Here is a 16,941-nt window from a genome sequence, read left to right on the forward strand (position 1 = left end):
TAATTAGGGCCCACAGGTCACTCTGGCCACAGCTGAACAAACCAGGGTGTAATTAACTTTCCACCCGGCTTTTTACACAGCAGCATCTCACCTTTGCCAGAAAAGGAGGGTCTGCCTTTCCGAAAGGGCTGGGGAAACACTCCTTGGTCCCAATCCTCAGGAAAGGGGGGCAGCTGGGGGAGGGTGCTGGGGAGCTGTGAAATTAACCCACAAGGAGCACATTTTTTGCTGTTGCTATTTGAACAAATTCCCCTCTTATTTTTTCTAAAGTTGAGCATTCAGGGCTTCCCTGGTGGTGCAGTGGTTGAGAGTCCGCCTGCCAACGCAGGGGACACGGGTTCGTGCCCCGGTCCGGGAAGATCCCACATGCCGCGGAGTGGCTGGGCCCGTGCTCCATGGCTGCTGAGCCTGCGCATCCGGAGCCTGTGCTCCGCAACGGGAGAGGCCACAGCAGTGAGAGGCCCGCGTACTGAAAAAATAAATAAATAAATAAATAAAAATAAAATAAAGTTGAGCGTTCAAAAAAGCTGTGCTGTCTGGAGGTTAGTTAGACACTGCTCACCGTCCCCAATCTGTGTTCTCAGCACAAGCTGTTGAGACCTCGAATCTTAGCTCAGCTCTGTAACCTTGAGCAAGATCCCCTACCTCCGAGCTTCAGCTGTCCAATGTGTAAAATGGGGAGGAATGATGAAAAATAGGACCTCAGGACGTCCCTGGTGGTCAAGTGGTTGGGACTCCGCACTTCCACTGCAGAGAGCATGGGTTCGATCCCTAGTAGGGGAACTAAGATGGCACATGCCGTGACGTGGCCAAAAAGTTTCTTTTAATAATAAAAATAAACAGCTTGTCACCTCTTTCTAGAGAAGTCCCATAATTCTAATAAAAAAAAAAAGGAAAGAAAGAAAAGAAAAATAGGACCTCCCCACTGGGATGTTGTAAAGACAAGGTGAGATCATTCCTTCACTCAGCAAGCATCTATTAAGCACCACTGTGTGCCAGGCACTGGCCTAAGACATAACAGGGAGCAAAACAGACATGACTCTTGTCTTCATGAAGCCTGATAGTAGCAGGGGACATGGGTGATAAACACATCGAAAATGATCATGGAATAATTACAGAATCTGGTGAGCACTGGGGACTGAGTGGGGCAGGGGCTGCAGAGAGAGCAATGGGGGGGCTGCAGGGGGCACATTCCAGGGCGAGTCCCATGGAGCCTATCACGTGACAGGCGCTCAATATATGAAGAGTGTCAGGACTGCAGCCTCCTTCAAGTCCCCAAGGGCGGCAGGAACCCCGCGTACTTCAAGGCTCCTACCTGGTCCTGATGACAATTCGTATTCTGTGGAGCAAGTGCCTGGAGCCCAGAGTGAGAAGCCTGTTTCTAAGGAGACTCCATCTGCCTCTCCCCACCTATAATGAAACCCCAAATCAAGCCAGCAGTGCCTTCGGCGAAGAGGCCGGGTACCTGCAAAAGCCACCGGTGCTCCAGCCCTGGGGACCCAGGCTGTTTCGAGACCAACACAAGGCACAGCCCTGCTGACACCTGCTCCTGACACAGTCAGGAAAGGTGGGTCTAAAGCACGATAGCGGCATAGATGCAGCACCCAAACGTCCTCAGGCAGTCAGCCTCATTAATTTGGGCCGATGTGCTCTCAGTATGAATCAGAGTGTCCTTAAAAGGTAGTTTTTTGTTTGGTTTTTTTTTGCGGTACGCGGGCCTCTCACTGTTGTGGCCCCTCCCTTTGCAGAGCACAGGCTCCGGACGCGCAGGCTCAGCGGCCATGGCTCACGGGCCCAGCCACTCCACGGCATGTGGGATCTTCCCGGACCGGGGCACGAACCCGTGTCCCCTGCATCGGCAGGCGGACTCTCAACCACTGCGCCACCAGGGAAGCCCAAAAGGTAGTTTTTATACCAGGACACAGGGAAACATTCCACCTGAATCCAGACTGAAGGTCCACGGGTGACCTGCTTCAATGAGCACATGAAAAATTGGAATCGGTCCCTGGGTAAATCAAACCTCTCATGTCTGCTTCCACGGTGCCCCAGCAAGTTCCCAGAGATACTTTCTAAGGCACTTGCCATCCTCCTGGCTCCCAGAAAATGATGGAAAACCTCCCCTGCAACCGTTTATAGGGCCCAAAGGTGCTCGACCAACACTGCACAAACTGTGTCAACGTAAACTTCAGCTCACTCCCTGTTCCCGATGTTATTCGAGTTGGTAGAACCAAAATTAATGAGACTTTCTATCATCAGTTCAGACGGCCACCGAACATCTCCCCACTTGGTGCCCACAAACGATTCTCCATCAGGAACAGACAAGCCCATCACACATCGAGTCAGACTTTATCTACTCTGCTGCCAAAGTCTTGATCTACTGGCATCTTAGTCGACATTTAATATTTTTTTGTATGTGGACCGAGTACCAGCAACCCAAGCTGCACAAGAGAGCTCCCCAAATGGAGAAGACCATGTGGCAACGAGGGAATCCACTCAGAAAATGTTCAGTAACAAATGCCAAGTGGAAGACGCTAAGTGCCCGCGACTCCAAGCATGTACACATTTGTTATCCTGTGGGCAGGGACTGGAGGGGAACAAAGAGAAATCACACAGCTGTTGGGGGTGGGAGCATCGGCAGAGAGAACTGGTTCTTGCTTGTTTCGTTTTGTGTGTCATAAAGATGCAATGTCTGATACATTGTGGGTTTAAGGTCGGTTTCTCGCAGACACAAAGGAGAGACAACGAGAGAGAGAGAGAGACAGAGGGAGAGAGAGAGAGAGAAATATGAACAGGTCTCGATAGACTTGTCTTGAGTTCTTGAGGTCCACACTTCAACAACTCCTCCTGGACCCAGCACTGCCAACTATTGCTGAGGGACAACGAAACCTCTGGAAATGAGGGTTCTTCCGTGCAGACAGTCCCAGCTCCAGGTTGGGGGACCTGGGGGCTTCCTGATGAATACCATCACTGTCATTCCAGCAGGAGGCTCCCCGTCCATGAAGAGCATCCCCACATCCCCACCCCAGAAACTCTGCAGACCTCACACCACTCTCCCAGATTCCGATGGAACAAGGCAGTGTCCTCACCCACACCCCAACTGCCACAGCAAGAGCCCAGAGCTCACTCTGCTAGAGCAGTTCAAAGAAGGACCACATTTGAGGAATCTGAAATATGACACAAATGAACCTATCTATGAAACAGAAACAGAATCATGGACGTAGAGAATAGACCGGCGGTTGCCAGGAGGGAGGAGAACGGGTGAGGGATGGACTGGGAGGTTGGGATTAGCAAATGCAAACTGGTGTATATAGAAGGGATAAACAACAAGGTCCAACCGTATAGCGCAGGGAACTATACTCAATATCCTGTGATAAACCATAATGGAAAAGAACATGAAAAAGAATGTATATGTATAACTGAGTCACTTTGCTATACAGCAGTATTTAACACAACATTGTAAATCAACTATACTTCAATAAAAGAATAATAATAAAAGGACCACAGTTGAGATGGTCCCCACAAACACACCCACCCCCACACACACAGCCTCTTCCCAACACGCTGACCATCTGGAAGGGCTGGGCTTCCCGGGCGCCCTGCTTGGGGAGGGGTGTGCCACCTTCACATTCCGGGAGGGCAGCCCTCTGCGGGGCGTGAGTGTCGTTCACACCCAAAGCCAGATTCCAATGGACAGGTGGCACTGCCCTCAGGGCCCAAATCCTCAACGGCAGGGACGTCCCGCCTTCCCTTGAAACAAGACTCATTTGTTCCCTCAGAAACATCTTGCAAGCACCCAGAGCCCTCCCGGCCTCAGCAGAGCAGGGCCTTCTCTGAAATCCTTGTCTGAAATGGTCTTTGTTGGGCTGCCAAGTGTCCACCTTTCCCTCCAGAGTGACGCTCCATGGGGCAGCAACGCCCACCTGTATCATCCCTAGTACTGTGACCGGGTGATCAATGATGAGCATCCAGCAGACCCATGAGGCTGGCCTGGGAGGGCCTGCTGTTGCATTTCTGTACCAGTTCCAAACTTTTAAAGTAGAAGCCAATGTTTAAAGATCTTACACTATAGCCCAATGTATAAAGCAGGTGATAGCTCTGACTGGAGTGGGTGTCAGAGCCCCTCAATCAGACAGGCCCCAATACCGACCCCAAGAGCCTCAGAGACACCTCTGGAAACACAGTCTGAACACCACTGCACAATCCAAGGATGTGGAAGTGTCCAGATAGGGACTGGTTCTGAAAATACGCACACAATTCCCAAAGGTGTGTCCTGTCCCTGGGTAATCCTAAGAACTGGGGGAAAAGAGCTCCTCACATATCTCTCCCATGTTAGGGAGACTCACCCACACTGGGTCACTCCTTTACTGGGTGGTAAGGAATTTCTTGGGGATGCTATTAGACGAGGTCGTTTCCTGTACTCTTTCAAGGAATCTCTGACTCCCATCCAATGCTCCAGGGCTTGGGGATATTCCTGGTTCCCATGTACCAGTGGAGGTTGTTAGTGGGGTCCTGTCAGGAAACAGGCAGGGGAATCGGTGGATACCAGCAGCATCAATAAAGATGGCTTGAGACCCTGCAAATGGGGCTGCCATGATTTCAGCCAAAGTCTGAGGCTATGGAGTGAAGAGACCACCACTGGGAAGAGAGTCCTGCCCAGGACTGAAGAACAATTAGCTACCATTTATAATTTCCAATACAGACCCCCATTTATAGCCCTAAAGTCTCACATTTTCCCTTCTCCACCTAGAAATACCACCATTCTCAAAAGTGTGGTAAGAGACATGAGAATCTCCTTGATTCTGAAAAACTGGAGGAAGGAACAGCCTAAGTAGTGCCAGGGGTAGGACCTCACTCCAAGAGCTGCAGAAACTCTACAAAGCATCACTTAGCAGTGGTCCTGAGGGGCCCTGCTTTAACAACTAGATGAGAACAGTGTATTCTTTCACATAGAATATGAAGAGAATAGCTTTCAATTAGAAGATCAATTAACTGATTGTTTTTAAAGTAAGTGACAATATTTCACTCTTTTATACTTAAGATTTCACCTCAGTTCTTGGCTAAATCAAGAGCTACACTAGCATCTATTGTTTTCTCAGGTCCAAGAATGAGAGTCCATAGCCCAGGGTCCTGAGGAGGTCCTGGCTCTGTCACCAAATTGCTATGTGACCTTGGTTAAGCAGTCACCTTTCTCTCTCAAAGCCTCAGTATTTCCCCCCAGCAAATAAGAGGACTGGAAAAGCCAACCCTATAAGTCCCTTCTAATTCTGATTCTAAGCTTATAAGTTGGCCGTTGCCTCTGCCAATGATTGAAATATCACAAATTCCAAATGACTGTGGTTTGGTTTGCTGAGCCCCAAAAAGTTCAAAACTTGGAGTGCTGCCGGGTCTATTGTGTTTGATATCTATTCCCTCTAGAGGGCGAGAATGAACACTTGGTCTACCCAGGGCTGTGCGGGTACAGATGACACTAGAGGAAAAGTCATAGCAAAGTTCCAAAACACTTGGCTTTCAATCTTCCAAGATGGCATGAAAGGCAGGGGAAGCAAGACTTTGAGTCCCAACCTATCTCCTACCAGCACATTCCCCCTGCAAAACAGGGGTCGGGTCCTCCTTGGAATATTGGTCTGAGATTTTAGGTCCTCTTCCCACAAACCGGCATCCAAAGGGTTTCATCAACAATCACAATAGACGGAGATGTCTCAGGATAGCTGTTTAAGGCACACAAATGCTCTGGACTCCCTGCTCAGAGCCTGGAAACACGTCAACCCCTATCCCTATTGCATGGCTGCCATACTCCCGGGAATATGCATGCCTCCATTCCCCTACCCCCCACACCGCACGTATCCCAGACACACAGACACACTCAACTCGTCAAGTCTTAAATCGCTCCTATATACTGTGGCCTTGCCCACCTTCTCTGAGGCAGCTGGTAAATAGAACACAGGGCTATAGTCAAACTGCTATAGTCAGAAACTGCTCCCAGCCACCCTTCTCCTACCCAGAGAAGCAGAAGGCCAAGTGAGGAGGTGGAACTGAGTCCCTTTCTGTAGGGGTACTTCTTGGCCTTTGAAATTCTCCCCATCCCATCACAAGCCCTGCTTCAGAGCTCACTCCTTCATGCAGCTTTCCACACTTAAGCTGCTTAACTTTGCACTAATGACCTCTTAATTGCTGGGTTTCCAAAAGGCCTTCCAGAAATCCGGGGTGCAGACCCACCCATTTATGGCCCACATACTATGGAATGCAGTTTGGGGGAGCAAGGACAGGGCACCTCCGCCTAACTCCTGCCTGCTGGAAAGCTGTTGCTTTCATTTTTAATTTTATTTAAAAGGGTACCCAAGACACCACAATAAAATGACATTAACTGTAAAATTACATTATTAATTCTTTAATCTCACTTGAGGCTTCAAGCTGTTGCTATGTCCAATTATCCATATAACCACCTGTCAGAATCCCGGTGCTATTTAGCATTACCTCCAGGACAGCGGTGGGCCCGGTGGTCCGTCAGGTCTGCCAGAGACTCGAAGTCCTGCTGACAGTGATCGCAGGTGTAAATTGACTCATCCTCCATGTCTTCATCGTCCTCATTTCTCTCCTCTTGACTTGTCACGCTGTTCCTGTCTTCCAGCACACGGCTGGTTTTTCGATCACACTCTGGCTCTCCTTCTAGGCCTCCTGCCAACAGGAAGAATACAGTCCATGTCAGCTGACGGGGTCTGGGGAAAGGATTTTAAAAGAATCACCCTGCATTTACGAAGATACATTTAATTACTCTACCTCCCAGGGTCCATTCTTCTTGACACCTCTCAGTATACTAAAATACGGGGGTTTTTGTAGCATGTGGTGTCATAATTCTCAGCTAGATTATTTAATTCTTGGTGCAAATCTTCTAGAAGGATGTCCTGTCATCTTCCCTCTGTGCTTGGATGCTGGGGGTCATGACCCATCAGGGAGGTGAAAATACCTTAGCATTTTGTCTCCTAAAAAACCCAGCTCTCTCACACATTTCTCTAGAGTTTCCATCAGTTGTTCCTAATGCACCTGAACTTTTAGTTTCCCCCAAAGCCTTGAAGTTTAGAGCTGGGAGATCTCTTAGCCAGGCTCACCTTCCACATAACATGCCTCCCAATGTGGAGATGTTGGCTCAGTTCTTTGCAAAGATGTCCTGATTCTGGAATCAAGGAAGCACGTGTGTTTGCAGGACCACGGATAGTCAAATTGCTGTTTAAAATGCCCCTGAGCGCTCACTTGTGCCCCGGTATCAGCCTAGACAGTGAGAACCAGGCTTGGAATCATTTGACCAACTTCTTTAAAATAAAATACCAATTCTGTGTTTAGCACTGCGCAGACCAGCTGTTGAACTGTACAGAAAAGTGAGTTAATGATTACGATAACGATGCTTTGCATTTGCATAGCGTTCTGTGCGTTTACAAAGCACAAATACACACACGTAGCCCCATTTCACAGTCTCACACATCCTAGAGCTAAACGGGGGCTCAAGCTATCTTACGGTTCCACCCCCTGCCCGCAAAGAGGGACAGCTTTGTTATTCCCCTTTCATAGGTAAGGCACCTGGCCTCCAGACAGAAGGATGCAACATCCCCAGCACCCTACACACATGTTCACCTCAACATCCTGACTCCTGCCTAGTGCACTTCCCTGCACAGCTGGGGGAAATGGAGAACAGCCTCAATCTGAGCGATTAATAGGCCCCAACAAAAACTTGTAAACCAAAGTGCAAAAAATGCATGGTAAATATTACATACAAAATATATCAGTAATCCCAATAAATGTCAGTGGATTAAACTTGCCCATTAAAATACAGAGACTCGGGTATTCCCTGTGGTGCAGTGGTTGAGAGTTCGCCTGCCGATGCAGGGGACACGGGTTCGTGCCCCGGTCCGGGAAGATCCCACATGCCATGGAGCGGCTAGGCCCGTGAGCCATGGCCGCTGAGCCTGCGCGTCCGGAGCCTGTGCTCCGCAACGGGAGAGGCCACAACAGTGAGAGGCCCGCATACCGCAAAAAAAAAAAAAATACAGAGACTTGGACTGGAAAATCAAAGTGCCTGTCGTCTCTTCCCACAGTCTGTCCTGGAAAACAGATCTATCTGTGCAGAAACTAGCATTTATTTAAACTAAAGAGAGAAATCTCTATTTTGTGTAAAGATATTGATGCAAACATATACGCATATGCAAAGGTGTGTGTATGCACGTGTGTGTGTGTTTGTGTGTGTGTGTGTCACCCATAACATCACAGTTACAGGAAAAGGCTTCAGCACACAACCTTTAAACCCCCAAGGACTGGTCGCCAAAGCAAGAAAGAGAAATGAAGCAAAGAATGCATTTCATTCGAGGTCGAAGCCACAGTCCTATAAATATTTCTATTCAGAAATAGATAATGTTATAAGGGCTCTGTTTCTCCCGTCTGCACAGAACATGCACCTCCAAGCACCCGACAGCAGCAACCTACAAACACAAATCAGCTCATTGGAGAGCCAGCTGCCGTCTTCCGTGGTGGCGAACGTGGCATGACACGCCGCTTGGAACTGCACAGAGGCAGTAAAAATCAATGTTTCCATTTGTGGCCCATCAAAACATCTCTCTTCTTACCAATTAAGGGATGTACAATTTTTAGGTTCTTTTATCATCAGAACATGCCAACTCCCGGCAATACAGAAATCCCATTAAAAGTCAGGCAGCATATTTATCTCAGGAAATCTGATCTGCTGCTGTGGTGACAGCAAGAAAGAGAAAGCGAAGAAATGAGAACTATCATTTGGAGCCTTCAATATTATAAGTCATCATACAACCATGGTTACACAGGCAAGCGCCCGTCTCTGAAATTCCTACTTTACAGTCTCTTCCCTTAATAATAATAATAAAAAAAAATGTTCTGAAGGGGGGGAGAAAGAACCATAATTCCCACTTTCTCTACTACACCAGCTCTCCAGATAATAAGTTATGCTCGGCACCACGCCTGTGCTACTTTACTTAACACGTCGTTTAATAGACATATTTAAATTATCCCCTTGTTGTCGTTGTTGTTGTTTTGCCATATTTACTTGGCAGCATTTTCCATAACAGCTCATCTAATCCACAACTGGAACCACAAACAGTACAATGCATTTGATCTCTTTAAATCTGGTACATCCTGTTGACTCAGGAGTAGATAAATCAGAATGTCAACTCTTGGGTTTTTATAAGGCAAAAACGCATAAAGTCATCCAAGAGTATAAATGTGTTTTAAGAAACTGTCACCTCCCCTGCCGCTGTCTCCTAACGGGAAGGCAAGGTGGCTGCACAGAAAGGGGGGGAGGGGGGAGGGGCGGGTGACGTGGGGACCTCATCGCCCGAGGTCCCAGGGGTCACGTGGGCTGAAGGAGTCTTAGGGAGCAGGACGTCCCTGAAGCTCCAGTCCCCGGGGGCCCCTCTGCTGCGGCATCAGAATCAGGACCTCTAGAGCAGGAAGCGCTCCACCAGCTCAAGGCTCTGCTCTGTAAGGCACTCTGATGCCCCCCAGTCTCTGATCCTTAAATCGGAAAAAAGAGTACATGGTGTTATTCCTCCATTTACAGATGAGAAAACTGTGGCTCTGAGAGGCCACCCAAAGCCACACAAGGGATTGAACCTACAAGTTCTGAGGTAGAGCTGCGTGCCCTTCCCCAGGCTCCCAAGGCCGGGAGGTGGGAGCCCTGAGGACAGAGCCGAGGGCACCAGGCCCCCCTGGAGCACCCTCTAGATCTCCTCTTTCCCAGGCCCACCCTGAGCAGCTGCTCAGTGAGCCCCCAGGGCCCTAGTGAGAGCACCCTGACCCGGCTCTGGCTCATCGGGGGTGACCCTGCTGGCCCACGTCCTGCCCTCAGCCAGCCTCCGGGTCCCTCGAGGGTCCTCGCTGAGCAAGCACAGAGGACACAGAGCCCAGCGGCCACCACCAGCCCTGCCTGAGCCCCCATCCCAAGTGCTGCCTCATGTTTCCAACGTGGTGACCTGCTGGGCCTGAACTACAGTTGAGCCCCAGGTCCCTCCAACCACCCGGGCCCACAAGGCAGTCAGCAGAGCTCATTTCTTTTCCACCGGGGCTGGGAAGGATGTCCCGAAAACGGACCGCTGGTGCCTTTCCCTCCGGCCCCACCCAGGGAAGGCCCAAAGTAAACAATTTCGAATAGGGCCCTCTCCCCCAGGGCCACGAGCGCGGGACAGGAAACAGAATCGGCACCGTAAATGCCAGCCTCTCCGTCCATTAGCAAAGCTCCCAACCCGCCCGGCCTCACACCCAACCGGGACAACTCACAGCCTAGTTGTTTTCCAGTGTGCACACCCCCATCCTTTTGCCCAGGGCTCCACCAAGAGCCGCTAGCATTTACTGAGCACGAGTTGCATGCCAGGTGCCTTCCGAGCCCAGCCCGCCAGGCAGCCCTATGAGTTGAGCACCATCATAGCCCCATTTTAGGGGTGAGGGAACCGGGGCTCTGTGAGGTGACGATGCTTAAGCAAGGCCATAGTGGCAGGTTGCAAACACAGTTGTTCCTGACTCTAACCACTCTGCTACACGGTCTCCCCACAGCAGAGCTTCGATGGAAAAGTGAGTTGAGTGTCAAGGAATCTGCCAACCCTCCAAGGCCATCTGCCGGGGCTTGGTTGCAGCCCCCAAAGTCCAGCAAGGGCTCTGCTGACCTCTCTGACTTCCCACTTATCTCCACAGCCCCACAGACCTTTGTTCAATCCCCTGAACTTCAAGTTTGTTTAGCCAAGGGCTTCTTCACACTCCAGGTCTGCCGTAACTGTTCCCCGTGGGCCTGAGCACCAAGGTCACACAGGTCCCCATCATTTCTTCCCCATAGTTCCCTTCCCTTCGCTGTCAGAGCACTTGGCACAAAGTTCACTTACACTTTTATAGGCTGATTTTTTACTCTCTGCCTTCTGGTGGCAGCCACATTTGCCCAGGACGGCAGCAACAACCCCTCCCATCCCATGTGCTGTTGTGGAGGGAGACCTTGCCCTCACCCATCAAGAAGAGGGATCTGAGTCGCCTCCACAATTCCCCTCTGGCCTGGCTGGCCTTGGTGACTCCCTCGAACGCTAGAATGTAACAGAAACTAGAATGCAGCTTCCCCCTTGTCTCTTGGTCTCTTGGGACATGACCCCTGAGAACCCAGCTGCCCTACTATAAGAAGCCCAGGCCACATGGAGAGATTGTAAGTGCTCCAGTCGACAGCCCCAGCTGAGCTCCCGCTGCCAGCGCCCGCTACCAGGCACGGGAGTGCAGCATCTCGGACATCCAACCCAGACAAGCCTTCAGAAGGCAGCAGCCCCAACTGGCATGTGACTGAAACTCTACAAGAAATGCTAAGTGAGACCACCAACTGAGTCCAGTCAGCCCACAGAAGTGTGCAAACTAATAATTGTTGCTTTAGGTCATTGAGTTTGGGGGTGGTTTGCTACACAGCAATAGACCGCTGGAACACACCCCATAAGCTCCATGAGGGCAGGAGCTGTGGTTGGTTTGGCTTGGTACTGTCTTCCCCAGCCCCTGGTACAGACACACGTTAAGTGCTCAGTGAATGGTGAATGTATGAATTAATTGGTTTCAAAGAAACAAGACTCTGAATATCAACACAGGTAGGTGGAGGGGAAGTGCTTACAGTGCTGTTTCTTGTGTGATAAGTATTAGGTTGAACCATATGAAGTTGCCATCTTTGTAGGTCAAAAAAGCCAAAAATTGGCCATCTCAAATGGTTCAACCTAACATATGATGGGGCCAGTCTGTCCCGCCAACTTCTTCTTCAAATCAGGAGGAAGAGGGTACACCTACACTGGTTGATCCCACTACACCACACCTCCATATGCCACAGTCCCTGAGCCCAAGATATGGGCTTGGGGAACTTTCTATGAGCAAAGAGAGACAGTAACAAAACACTCAGCCTTTATTGCTTATCATTAGAAAACAGTTAATTTCCCCACCCCAGGCCACCTGCACCCTGAGTGATGCTGTCAACGTGGGTACCCTTCTACCTTCACATCCTCCCATCCCATCATCACAGTAAGCCTATGAGGGAGATACAATTGATACCTCCCCTTTGCAGAGGGGGAAACCAAGGCTCAGGACCACACACAAATCACACACACTGGGAAGGGCAGAGCATGGATTCGAACCCAGCTCTTCTGACCACAGATCCTGACTCTTAACCACCACGCGGGAGGGCAAAAAGGGAATGCCTGTGAAAGCGCTGAGCAGGGGACAGCTGGCTGAGTCCACGGCCAGAAAAAAGGGAAAGGGGAGAGACCCCGGGGGGCCAGGCTGCCCACAGGCTGCCAGGTCTGGGAACAGGACACTTCTTACCTTCTCAGCCAGGCTTCTTGAGCTCATGAGTCAGGGCTGTCGGGGCCTCACGGCTCCCCAGGGCCAGCTGACAGAGGTTCAGCCTGAGAACACCGGCGAGGGAGGGTCTCTCCCCTCTAGCCCCAGTCCCCGGCCAGCACGCAAGTCAGAAAGAACCTCAGAGAGAAGGCTGCCTCTTCTCCTTCCTGGGAAGGACTGTGGGGATCACCCTGCCATCAGGGGGCCCTGGGCACCCTGAGAACCAGCCAGGGACCACTGGAGGTCCCGCCTCTGGGGCCCTATGGCTGAGTACCTTCCCAACGGAGGCAGAAAGCCAGGAGCAACCCCTACACGCCCGAGAAAGAGAAAACAAGGGCAGAGTGTGAGAGGTGTGAGATATCCCAGAGGCTACAATCACACACCTTCATCCATTCTCTCCTCATTCACCCTACAAATATTGATTGAGCTCCTACTGTGTGCCAGGCATAACACACATGTATTTGTTACAACATACAGGGCGCTCCCCGGTCTCTTTCATCTTGGTGGCCTCAAAGCCACACAAGGCCTGGCACAGAAAAGATGCTTAATCAACATGGGGCGGATGAATGACTGCCCAGTGAAGAAATGAATGCCCCAAGGGAGGTATAGGTGGTAAGTGCCTGCAGCCTGGGCCGGGTTACTCAGGGGACCGGGTTCCAGTCTTAGCTCTAGGACACCCCCCCCTCGCCCCACGAGTGACCCTATGTCAATTCTCCCACCTGAGGCCGATTCGCTATGTGTCAAGAAGCTTAATCGTGATGGACACCACCCTCTCCTGACTCACAAGGTGGAGGTGAGGCTCGTGTATGGCTGGCCATCAATGCGAGAAGAATTGTGCCCACAGCTACACACAGATACGGGTAAGCCAGGAGCCCTGCAGGGTTTCAAGGAGCCCAGAGGAGGCTGGAGCAGGGGCAGGCGGGCAGAGGAGGATGTGGGCAAAAGTGCAAGACAAGGGTGCAGGGGAAGGACAGGGAGAGGTGTGAAGGGCAGGACTGGTGCCAGGTGACAGTGGGAAGCGGGAGAATCAGTCCTGGAGGCCAGCAAGTCCCGGGACGGTCTCCCCATCTTTTCCCGCAATCAGACCCGGATAGGAGACCGTACCAGCCACCTCCGCAGAAATCAGAACCACCAAACAGTGAATTCTAGGCATGTACAGGGCTTGACGAGAGAACCCAACTGAACAGGGGGGCACCGGGAGCACAAGTGTAGAGGAGTTCAGTGGGGCTGATGGAACCAAGCTGTCCCTACAGAGAGATGGTCATGAAGCAACGGCACACACAAGCAGCAGACAGCTGGAGTCATGTTCCAGGCACTGATGGGATGACAGAGAAAGAACTGAAAAGAATCCCAGACTTTGGAGCCAGCCAGTCTGGGTTCAGATCCACATGCTGTCACTTAACAGCTGGGAGACCTTGGATAAGTCACTTACCCTCTCTGAGAAAAATTTTAATGAAGTTAAATTATTTTAATGAGGTAGTATATACAAAGCCTGATACCTGGCCCACAATGAGCCTGAGAAAACAGTAGCTACGCTTACTGTCTTACTTTGCTATCATCATTCAAACCAACACAGGCTGCATCATGGCTCAGACACGCGGGTGGAGACATCGTACTGCACGAGAGGTTCTGGCAGGAGGCCTCACAGGCTCCTGAGGATGGAGAATGTCAGGGCACATGCCCCCTGAAAGGCACAAAAATGTCCATACAGACAAAAGGATCCACTGCATCAGGAGAGGAAATTCCTGGCCTCAAGTTCAGGCTCCCCCTTCCCTCCCTGTGTGACCTTGAGTAAGTGACAAGCCCACCTCCTCCAGTAAACAGCGTGACCCCTGCCGGGGGTCTGTCCCGGGTGCAGACGATGCGGGTGTGTTTACAACTCACAAGCCCACTTGCCCTGTGCTCTCCCCCTGTACGTAGTTGCGGGGCGGCGGTGGGGGACCTCCCAACAGAATTCACAGTCCAGGCAGGTGTCTACCACTTGCAAAGTGTTTATCCTGGAGCAACATTTTGCTTGAATAGAGAACACGTGCTCCATCCTAACAGCCCGTATGTGTCCTACACACAGTATCGCCAGCAGCACGTTTCCCGAGGGCCAGCGTGGAGGAAGCACTTTCGGAACCTGGGCACGAGGTCAAACCCCTGGCTGAACCTCACCCTTGGCGTTTTGGCCCTGCTTGTAGAGAAGGACACGTCTCCATGAACACTTTCTCACACACACCTGGACTGGTGGGATGGAGAAAGAGAGGGGCTGGGCCGGGTCTGGGCAAGGAGCCTGCCAACCCCAATTAGACACTCTGCTTGTGCATCCGCTGCTGGCCCCAAATTCCACAAGGCAGCCACTATTTATCTTCAGGTTTAAGATATGTGCCGTGCAGGCAGCAGGGTAACATTTAACACTCAGCCTAAAGGGTCCCCTTGGCAGCAGAGCTGTAGGCAAATATTTTAACACATAATTTGCTGTCCAAGTTCCACTTAAATAAGGAAGCAACTTCCACATGCTGTCTTGGGGGGTGGGGGGAGCGCCTATTGCTCCCCTGTCAGCGTGGACAGCTCCGTGGATGGAATTTCAAAGCCACGGTCAACCAGACACTGAACCTGACCTCGGGCTGCATCACACGAGCCTTGCTGGGATGCTCCTTCCTGGCCGATGATACAAGACTGGGAACAGGGACCCCCTTTCCACAGGCCAGTGGTTAACCAGGAAAACAAGAACTTTCCAGAGAATGTCTCTTTAGTTGTCAGGAATTCTAGAACCCGAGGCCAAAATGGTTAGCAGTGTGACGGTAATCACTTTTCTCAGATCAGATCTTCCAATTCATTTGCAGCCTTCCCCCAGTGACCCGTGGCCCAATAAGGGAGATACAACATTAGGCTTATTATACGGAGGGCAAAACTGAAGCTCAGATAGCTCAGACAGCTCACTCTGTCACTCAGATCATGAGCGGACCAAAGCTCACAACTCCAAGGCCCCCACCCTGACACAAATGAGTAGAATGGACTGGAGGAGCCTGGGGGGAAGATGTACACCCACCCAAGGGGGTGGTCCCTGCTCAAATCTCTACATAGTTACCATACAGAAAAGCAAGGCCCAGTACAAACATTAGATGTTTTGTTTTGTTTAATGAAGGAAATCCACATTTTTACGTGAAATCTCTGGATTTTTAAGTGTTAACTTCAAATCTTAAGAAACATGGCATGAGTGAAACCATCGGCCTTGGTGGCCTTGGATGTGGCCTGGGGCATCCAGGGGCACACCCAGCAAAAGCCACTGGGCCCCCTTGGGTCCGACAGGGAGTTTAGCTGTACAATGATTAAAGTGTCGGTTCTTTGGAGATTTAGAACCGGGTTCAGGTTCCCTCCTGTGTGACTTTGGTTGCTTGCACGTCTAAGCCTCAGTTGCCTTGCCTAGAAAATGAGGAAGATATCACTTCCTCACGTTCAGGTTGGAGAAGCTCCCTATGGGAGCTCTCATCCAGGTGACCTTGCCCCAGGTCTCTGCCACCCAGGCTGTGGTGGGCAGTAAGCTCTCCGAAAGCCGAAGCCGTATCAGACACAAATCCTCCACCTCTTTGGTCAATCAACAAACATTTTTCTGAGCACCTACTATGCGCCAGCCACTGCTCTAAGTGACGTAGATGCCCCAAAGAACAAAGCATAGCTGCTTACCCTGCTGAGGCTAACACTGGTCACAAGCACCTTGCCCTTTATGGGCAAGTACCTGCTGAACGAATGCATGACTCTCCCCTCCCAGGGGATGTTGAGGTGCTGAGCTCAAGCCACAAAGGCAGAGAGAGATGGCAGCTTCCACCCCCCCGCCCCGCCCCTGGCTCCCAACTATGATGGGTAAGGAAGGAGAGGAAAGAAAAGACGGTAGATGGGAGGGAGGGAAAGTGGGAGGATTAGAGCAGGAAGGGGAGAAAAAGCAATCACAAACACCCTCACCAAAAAGGAAAAAAATTATATTTTTCTAGCTGGTCTTTAACGGTATCGCTCCTCTGAGCCTCACAATCTTAATAAAACTGATCTCGCCACATGCAGTAATGAAGCACAGTCGGACAAAGCCACCCTGGAACCATGAAAATTGTACACTGTTACCGCCTCGTGACCTCCTGAGGCTGTGACCACTCTGCCCTCTCCTCGCTGTCATGTTTTGTCTCCGACAGCCGCTGGGAAGGAGGAGATGGAGAAGCAGGCCAGACCTAGGCAGGGGAGGGGGGACAGGACGCGGGGCAGCATGGGGAGCTCGATAAATCCAGCTAATTTGTGGCCAGAGCCATGGTCTGGCGCTCCTAATTGCTCCCAGTCCAGGAGCAGAACTCAAGGTGCGGATGCTGGGGTGCAAATCACCCCCAGCAGCCATGGCGGAAAGAGGAGCTCCATGGAGGAGGATGGGGGAACCGGGGACAGATGCGCACCCCAAAGACAGGACGGGTGGCCAGGCTGAGCAAGAGTGCCTCAAGGTCAAAGGCAAATACAAGCGGTGCAGTTGGAGCCCAGAGCCCTCAGGCCACATGGAGGTAGCTCGGGGATCCCGGCAGGTCCCGTCCTCTCTGGCCTCAGTGGCTCCATCTGTAAATG

General features: G+C 51.1%; 1 protein-coding gene across 2 annotated transcripts in view; it reads right to left on the reverse strand.

Annotated features, from left to right (window-relative positions):
- Positions 1-16,941, reverse strand: part of ZNF423 (zinc finger protein 423) — a 327,403-nt gene that overhangs the window by 213,858 nt on the left and 96,604 nt on the right. For both annotated transcript variants that reach the window (XM_060130610.1, XM_060130611.1), the window contains exon 3: positions 6,475-6,675. In XM_060130610.1, the coding sequence (XP_059986593.1) occupies positions 6,475-6,675 (201 nt within the window). The remainder of the gene's footprint in view (positions 1-6,474; positions 6,676-16,941) is intronic.

This window comes from Lagenorhynchus albirostris, chromosome 19 (genome assembly GCF_949774975.1).
Source record: "Lagenorhynchus albirostris chromosome 19, mLagAlb1.1, whole genome shotgun sequence".
Lineage (NCBI taxonomy): Eukaryota > Metazoa > Chordata > Mammalia > Artiodactyla > Delphinidae > Lagenorhynchus > Lagenorhynchus albirostris.